This window comes from Trachymyrmex septentrionalis, unplaced genomic scaffold, assembly GCF_001594115.1.
Source record: "Trachymyrmex septentrionalis isolate Tsep2-gDNA-1 unplaced genomic scaffold, Tsep1.0 scaffold129, whole genome shotgun sequence".
NCBI classification, from domain to species: domain Eukaryota; kingdom Metazoa; phylum Arthropoda; class Insecta; order Hymenoptera; family Formicidae; genus Trachymyrmex; species Trachymyrmex septentrionalis.
The window spans coordinates 667,939-677,202 of record NW_017304428.1 but is presented as its reverse complement, the minus strand read 5'-3'; the positions used below and the strand labels follow the sequence as shown (position 1 = coordinate 677,202).

Below are 9,264 nucleotides of genomic sequence, written 5' to 3'. Positions count from 1 at the left end.
TATATATATATATATATATATACAATTGATGTAACTTTTATATATTTTTTAAGTTGTGTTGAATGTCTTGTTTAAGATTATTGTTCAAATGAGTATGTGATTTTTATATTGTTTTAAGATTGACATTGATAATGATCCAATAGGGGTCGAAACACTTGTTATAAACTATTTGTTGTAAACTATTTTAGCAATAACTTAGCATGAAGACCTTGCTTGACTTGTAGCCTTATTTTTATTATATTAACGACACTAATTTGAGTTTAATTGATGCAGAAGCCGATTTCACATGCTTATACTCTTTTATGAAATTATTATTATATCTTTATATTTAGAAAATTTCATTTGTATAAATTTTTTTTAATTAGGTTACATATGTGAATATGTATTGTATCGAAGTTATAAAAAAATTAATGAAATTAATTATCCATTTGCATTTTAGCTTTGTTAACAACTAATTGTATCGATTTTGCAGTTTCACAAGTGAAATTCAGAACATCTTTGGTACCGTTATCTTCTTTCAATTCCTCTCAAATTGCATGATCATTTGTTTGATTGCCTTCAATGTATCGCAGGTAAATCCAATTGCTTTGATTAATTTATCAAGTTTTCACGCGACCGGTTGAATCGCAGATGAATGTTTATATTCCGGCGGTGCTGATTGGCATGCTGACATACATGTGTTGCATGACGTACCAAATATTCATCTTCTGCTGGCATGGTAATGAATTGCATCTACATGTGAGTATTTTAATAGATATTCTTATACATAGATGTGTGAGAAAACATGCGCGATTTTTAGAGTATGCGTTTAGTCACGGCCGCATACTCGAGCAATTGGTTCTCCAACACCGAAAAATTCAAACGCGGTCTACAAATTATGATGATAAGAGCTCATCGTCCGCTCACTTTAAGTGCCGGTAGGGTCATGTTATTGTCTTTAGATACTTTTATGCAGGTACGTATATTTTTATCAGACACTTTGTTAAAACAAATTCATTCACTCAAATACCCTATAAATATCTAGATGATGATATTGTTTCTCTGGTAATTGAACTTTTGAAAAGCATATCCACTATTTAATTTTCAGTGCAAATCGAGCTGCCTCCTCGACTTATTAAAATAATTCACATATATCTTTATTTTAAATTAATCTTAAATAATATTTATTATCTGAATCCACATTATAGTAGTGATTCTAGAATTTAAAACTAAATTGTTTTAAATTTTTAAGTAGAATTTTAGGTCGTTTGAACAAAGGTAATAGTTCTTGTATATTTCAGATAATGCGGATGTCCTATTCGATTTTTACGGTACTTCAAGGATCGGCAGCTTAAAAATCAGTTTAATATCAAATTTCGTAGCTATGATATATTTTTTAAAACTACAAAGAACAGCAAATGAAATATAAATGTTTTAGTTTTATTGAATACTGTATTATTATTATTATATATATATATATATGTACAAAAGTATATATAAAATTTATATATATAAAAATATTTTTCATGATATTGCCTATATTATTAGAACGAGAAAAAGAATTAACAATTGTTTGTTTGATAAATCATACGATGTATCACTCTTATCATTTTATGTTAGTTCGGTTTGTATATTACAATATTTTTACAAAATTTAGCTTAAACCTTTTAATTGATTACAGTGCTTCTACCATCACAGCGATACCTTGACCGCCGCCAATACAAGCAGAACCGATGCCGAATTTTCCAGCCTTTCGCCTTCTGCAAGAAAAATACATATATAAATCAGAACATATATTAATAAAAATGAGTTGTTTTATACTATCATAAGGTATGTTACCTAAGTTCGTGCACCAAATGAGCAGTGATCCTGCTACCAGAAGCAGCCAATGGATGTCCTATAGCAATAGCACCACCATTTACATTCAGTTTATTTAGATCCAAATTAAGTTCCTTTGCACACGCTAAAGTCTGAGCGCCAAACGCTTCGTTGATCTATCAGAAATTACATAGTTAATGCATGACAAGAGTAAAATCTAAATTATATTTTTAATTACTTTTTATATTAATTATTTTCACATTTTTACGTTAAAGATACTGCTTGATAGATAAAATTTCTATTGTATAAATTGAAATCTTACCTCAACGATTTCTATGTTATCGAGTGTTTTGCCCGTAGCTTTAAGTAAGTTCTTGATTGCTGGTGCAGGACCAATTCCCATAATGCTCGGCTCTACGCCGACAATACTATATCCTACTAAACGTGCCAATGGTTTCAAGCCTTCAGCCTTGACAGCTTCTTCACTAGCTAAAATAACAGCGCTCGCTCCGTCACAGATACCCTGAAAACAAGAATAAAGCCGAGTTAATTAAATTTGGGAAAATCGTTATAAAGATTGATATAAAAATTCTATCCATAAAATGAAAACACAGTACTGATGCAGAACCAGCTGTGACTAATCCATCTTTCTGGAAAACTGGTTTCAATTTGGCAAGTGTTTCTATCGTCGTTTGCGTACGTGGATGTTCGTCCACACTGACAGATGTATCCTGCTTCTTAATTTTCACTTGCACAGGCGCTATTTCTTCATTGAAACGACCCGCATCGTTGGCTGTAATATGTTTTCTTAAATAGAGGCTTAAATTCTATAATCTAATTTATTTAATTAAAGAAAAAAATAAACTACAAATTTCATATTTAATTAATAGCTAATACATAAAATTTCATATTAAGTAAAATATTGTCGATATCTACCAGCTTTCCAACGTTGCTGACTATTCAAAGCAAATTGATCGACTTCTTCTCTCTTTAATTTGTATTGAGCACCGAGTTTTTCCGCAGTCAGACCCATAGGCAAATTACAATATGTATCAAGTAATCCAAGCCAAAGTGAGTCTTCGAATTCATATTTCTGGCCCAAGGCTGTGCCATAACGAATGTTTCTCACAACAAAAGGAGTTTGGCTCATGTTTTCTGCACCACCCGTCAAGACAATCTTTGAGTCTCTCATTAAAATATTCTGAAATGGAAAAATGTAGTCACTATAGTTGAAATACTATATAATAACTTTAATTTCTGCAACTATTCCTTATTAGTAGAGGAGAAGGTTGTATTATAGTCAGTGTAGACATAATGGCTCTCCTAATACCTTCACTATTAGGTGACGAATATTAGTGATTACTCATGGAATTATTTATTTAGTACTCGCCGTTACACCATAATACTAATGTACCAATACACAATAGTCAGCATTTTTCATAACACATTTTTACTTTCAAGCATTTCGAAACGTTTTTAAAATACATTTTATCATTTAATTACATATGCTCCCTCATTCTTTTTAAACTTGAATGTATTATTATACGAATACATGTATATACTTAAATATGTTTCTTTAACACTTTATATAAATTTCCACTCAAGCATAGCAGTGTCTGTAAAGTGCTAAAAAAAAGCGCTTGTATGCCTTTTTTCAGCGCTTTCTTAATGCTTTGTAGATACTATATCGGATTTACACATCTTCGAGGTGCTTGATTAAAGTTTTCGACTTTCACGCGGTACATCTTGGATAACGGCGGTACTCATATTTTAAAGTCTCATAACTCAGGAAGATCTCAATTAAAGAGTTTGTAACCAGTGTTTTGAAAACGCCTTGAGGTGAACTATAAGAATATGCAATAAAAGATATGGGTTCTCATTTTTAAAAATTCAAATCGACCTTGACATAACTTTCACAACGGTCAATCATATATGCTCATGTAATGCATTATTTGATTCCAAACAACTTTTGTCTGAAACATTTTTCAAAATAACCATTTCCCTCGTTTTTAAATAGGTTATTATATGGGTGATCTGAAACACCTAGTTTTTTATTGTTCTCATCTCTATTGGTATAATATTATTTATTCTCTCCTCAGTGTTTACTAAATTATTATTTTAAGAGAATTATGGAATTCTTGGCAAACCTGAGCCCCGCTGATAATTGCTTGAAAACCAGAACCACATAATCTATTTACACTAAATGCTGGTTTTTGTAACGGAATTCCTGACTTTAATAAAGTATGTCTTGCCAAAAAAGCACCATCGGAAGATGAATTCTATGAAGAAAAAATTAAAAGTACGTCAGTTTAGTTTAAAAGACCAATGGATGCATTCCGTTTCATGATATGCATACTGCATCATTTATCCTTGTTTAACATTCGGTGAACAAGTATAAATGCATCATGTGTGAAACGGAATGTACCCTATGTAAATACTCGTAAATGGAAACTGATTTACCATTAGAACGTGTCCAAATACAACACTGTCAATCTTCTCTGGTTTTAGGCCTGCTGCCTGTATCGCAGCAGTCGATGCAACAACTGACAAATCAGTTGCACTTTTGTTTGTAAACATACCCCCCATTGTACCAAATGGAGTACGCTTTGCAGCAACAATAAAAATACCTATGGGAGATTTTAAATTAATAATTTATTTCTTACTAATGTCCTATTCTCTTATATTTCAACTGATTTTGATTTTATATTCCATTAAACTATTAAAGTTTTAAATAAAAATTATTAGATTTGTAAAAAATATGACACATGTACTCTAGTAAATATCAATTATAACAGTAACATATTCTACTTATAATGGTAGAATTTTTACCAAAACTATCAATTAATTCGATTCCATTTCAGAGCAAATCAGAGTGCTATAGGAGTAAAATAAGCGCAGCTAAACACATTTCCATCCACTTAAATTTTGTTCTACATTACATTAGATGTGTGTTTCGGTGGAGACTAGACCAATATTATAATTTCCATTTTTTTTTAATATTTTCCACACACAATAATATAAATATAACATGCATGTATGTAATAATTACATTATTAAGTAGGAAAGTATAATAATGAAATTATATTATTATTATTATTTTTAGTTGATGTTTACATACAGATAACTATTAAACTATCATACTAAACTAAGTTGCAATTATATGCTAAAGCACATACGTTCGGTAAGCGACACAAGCAGATACAAGTTATACACCGTTTTCTTTTCGTTATTTGTTTTATCTCATTATGATTTCGACTAAACTGTCTAATTAAATCGATTAATTCAAATAATAGATGTCTATTATTTTTCAATTTACTAATGTAGACTAATTTTAATCTCGATTTAACTTACTTTTTATCTTATAATTTTATGAACTAAAGAAAGATAAATAGTAAAATTTTTACGATGTAATTGTAATTATATAAATAATGTTACGATGTAACTGAAATTGATCTTTGCGCGCAAGCGCGTGTGTGTGTGTGTGTGTGTGTGTGTGTGTGAAATGCCAAACTCGTTTAAAGAAAAATTTCTAATTGTTATAATGTAATTCGAATTCAATCTTTTCTTTCAAATATAAAACAAAAAATTAATAACTTTAATTGCAGGTATTATTTGACAAGTACATCACCACGATGAAATTAATCAGAGCTTGTTTTTGATGTTTAAAATATTAAACGAGGAGGGGAGGAGGGAAGCAGACAGACTTTATACTTAAATCCTCTCCTCGAGTTTGGCATTTCACACATACACACACACACATCGGCATGGTGAATCCAATAATGCATGTTTTGATCAAGAATTCAGATAAGAATAAAAATTATAGGCATATACCTTTTGTTATGGCCGACATCGTGATGAACCACTTCAAGTTACTTTTGTAGAACTACTACGACTAGAATATGACGAAACCCACTCGATCAGATATACCCACTCGGGGCTCAAAGTCCATCAATGTGGATAGCGTCGAACTTTAATCAGCTCATGTTTATTGAAACTTTCATACTACCGTTATCAGATCGTGACACGGCATGACATGGTGCTGCGCGCAGGACTGCTGAAAGAGCAAAGGCAAAGAACTGGCCCGGGAAATACTTCAACATTCGATTTCACGTGTGTTCCTCTTATTACAGCTTCGTTTATACGAGATCATAATTATCTAATCATATCTATTTCTATAAAATTTCTCAATGCAAGCATCATACGATTTCGCACATTTTTATACAACGGGTCAATAAGTCGTGATGCAGTCATGTTAGTAGTACAATATATATTATTAAACATATACATATTAATGAATGTTCTTTTACATGAAAAATTATTCCTCTTGAAAATTAATGCAAATCTTTATCTCATGTATTTTTTTCTTTTTCTTTGAAGTATTATATTATCTCATTTATTTCAGTGATAATTATTCAGTCATTCAGTTTTGTATATCTATTGATATAATTTAAATTGAGCGATTAAAAATATTTTATTTATATCATTTTTTTTTTCTGTTATCCAGACAATATACATTAAGACAATACGCATTAAGACAATATATGGATTTTCTATACAATAAGCTATTTATATACTTATATAAGCTTTAAGTTTTAAACAATATTTACTAAGATATTGATCATAGTTAATTATTCTTCTCACATTCGATTGTGACTGATTAATTTCCTATGGCTTAAGAATTAAAGTTTAAAATAGACGACTTATTGTAGAATATGTGAATAAAAAATGTATTTATGATGCTTTTAGACATGTGTTATTGGAGTAACGTGTAGTATGTACACATATAGCACAGAAAGACTGCAAAATAATTACAGATATATCTCATTGCAATGTTATAATATTGTAAATAGATTGCGCGATGTATTTGCAACATTGTTGCAATGTCATAACATCATAAAAATGTCCACCTTCAGCAAGATTGCGCTGTAATGAAGCAATGCAATGTGCTGCAACTATTATTAAAGCTAATTCTTTCAATATTATTGACGTAAAAAATTTTTCATGCATGAATATGTATAAATATGTATAAACATACACAAATATTCATAAATATGCATAATCATATGAAATATATCCATATACATCTTTATACACTCCTCTTTCTTTTAAATTACTTTTTAGTGTAATAAAAATATTAATAGTAATGTGAAAACATTAAAAATAATTTAAAGGTTAATTTTCACACTATTTGTTTTAGAAAATATCAAGTTTGAAGAATGGAAAAAAATGCTTATGTATAATTATATACAAAATTATGCATAATTGTATATAAACAATTTTTTTTATATTTCTTTAAACTTATTTTTTTGTAAAATAAACACTGCGAAAATTATCCCTTTAATCATTTTTCTGTGCATCCGAACAGCTGATGTAAGCTCTAATGGGCTGTTTTACATTTTTCATTGATAGATTCTTTCCTCATTTTATATATTTGTTTGTATGTTTTGTCATGTTTTTCATGTTATGTTTTCTGTATACTGGACGCGGAAATATTTGCCGCGCAGAAAAATGCTGCACGGTAACCAATAAGCTTATAGTTCCTGTTCATTGGTTAGAGCTGCTGCGCACAAAATTCCGCAACAGTGACCGTAAGACATAAACTTAAGCCGATGGCCCAATCAGGATATTGCTTTAGGTCTACGTAATCTAACGGAAATGGAAATAACAGTAAATTTATCCATAACCTCGCAATAAGGTAAATTTCAACCAGTTGAAACTCGTCTTATGGATAAGTTTACTGTCATTTCTATTTCCATTAGAGTACATAGATCTAAAGCAGTATCCTGATTGGCTCATCGGCTTAAGTTCACATCTTAAAGTTACTGTTACAGAAATTTTGTGTGCGACAGTCCTTACCGCGTTTTATTGCCTATAGGTAATGACGGCAACTTTATACATTATAAAGTTTTATTATTTATATTATTAAAGTTTATGTTATAAAATCACCGTCATTACCTATTAAATCGTATCTGCCCATGCAAAGTTTGCTGCAAACCCATCGTACTGCCTAGTATGTATCTGCAACACCCTATACATATCAAAATAATGCAATAGTTATATAACAGTTATTTCGTAGCTATATATCAAAATATATTATATTAATATCACTACAATATAACATTCTGTTACATTATGTGTTATTTCCAGGTTATATTGTAACTATACTCCGTGTTTACTGAGTTGTTTCCAGATTTTTGATATATTTTTAAATGCTCATTACTCGATCTCTAAGACCCATTAGCGGCAACAGCTTTACAGATGTTCACTTGGTAGACTCCTCTAACATCGCTGCAATTTTGATCAAAATCGGTGAAGAGCAGAGCGTAACTTCTCCTTATTAGTAATATTCTTCGCAATAATCAGTATATTGATGAAAATAACGTCTTTCTTTAAGGCAACGTAATATAAACATATTAGTAAAGGTCTCGGTGAGACTTAAGACATCCGACTTCTACAGCATAAAATATTGCAGCAATATTATTTTGAAAGATTACAATATTTCATAAAACATTGCTGCAATATTCCTATGTCCGCAAAAATAAAATATTGTTACAATATTAGAGAAATATTGCATACATATTACTATAGCATTATGTAATATTTCAATAATTATTCTAGTTCTATTAATTACTAACATATTATTGTGTGTTTAGTATCATATTACAAAATACATACGATAAAGTTATGATCAAAAAATATTCGGGGGCCTAGAATGCACATCGAAGGCTACACGATTCCCGCTCGAGTGCTACCGGTATCATTCCATCTTTAATTGTTATTTACCGAACAAGGATGATATGACACTTGCAGAACACTCAGGTAGGAATCCAAATACGCCAAAAAGGTTGGGAATCTCCAGGAGACTCCTAGAAACTTTCAAGGGAGAGTCTGGCAAACATTCACCATGATGTGGCAAACTGGTCATTCTTGTTATTTACCGAACATTAAACAAAGATGACAAAAATTTTGCCATATAATGGCTACATCAATCAAAATTTAAACATTGCTTTGACAGACTCTCCCTTGAGTCTCTCTAGAGACTAACTCGATTTGCGTACTCCTTATAGGACATATCCTTCTCACGAAAAATGTATCCCTTTAGTGGGGGAGGGGGGGGGGCACCGCGTATTTATTTATTGAATTATAGAATAATATTACAACAATATATTGCAATATTTTGTACAAAATATTAAAATTACAATATTTTGCAATATTGTTGCAATTTTTTCAATAAAATATAATTTTAATATTGCAGCAATATTGCTGCAATTTTTATAATATTGCGCACTATTGAAATATTATTGCAATATTTCACTCTGTAGAGAATTGTTCATACTGAATGCTAGAGATTTAGGTTTGACTCCCATCTGAGGTAATATTTTTCGCAAATTTATTTACAGATTCGCAGCATATTAACTAATACTTCTTTAACACTGCCTATTGAGCATCCAAAATTTAATTGTGATA

At 30.5% G+C, this 9,264-nt stretch overlaps 2 protein-coding genes across 2 annotated transcripts in view; one reads left to right on the top strand and one right to left on the bottom strand.

Moving 5' to 3' along the window:
- Window positions 1-1,719, top strand: part of LOC108756613 (odorant receptor 2a-like) — a 1,893-nt gene extending 174 nt beyond the window's left edge. The window contains exons 2-6 of the mRNA XM_018500549.1: window positions 473-572; window positions 631-738; window positions 800-955; window positions 1,281-1,340; window positions 1,661-1,719. Coding sequence (XP_018356051.1) covers window positions 537-572; window positions 631-738; window positions 800-955; window positions 1,281-1,334 — 354 coding nt within the window. The 5' untranslated portion in view covers window positions 473-536 and the 3' untranslated portion in view covers window positions 1,335-1,340; window positions 1,661-1,719. The remainder of the gene's footprint in view (window positions 1-472; window positions 573-630; window positions 739-799; window positions 956-1,280; window positions 1,341-1,660) is intronic.
- LOC108756612 (3-ketoacyl-CoA thiolase, mitochondrial) lies at window positions 1,510-5,843 on the bottom strand. The gene is made up of 8 exons (XM_018500548.1): window positions 5,629-5,843; window positions 4,258-4,424; window positions 3,945-4,076; window positions 2,734-2,998; window positions 2,415-2,590; window positions 2,120-2,320; window positions 1,819-1,973; window positions 1,510-1,739 (listed from the first exon to the last, which is right to left on the bottom strand). The coding sequence occupies exons 1-8, from the start codon at window positions 5,645-5,647 to the stop codon at window positions 1,655-1,657; spliced, it is 1,200 nt and encodes a 399-aa protein (XP_018356050.1). The 5' UTR covers window positions 5,648-5,843; the 3' UTR covers window positions 1,510-1,654.
- Between the last annotated feature and the right edge of the window lie 3,421 nt (window positions 5,844-9,264).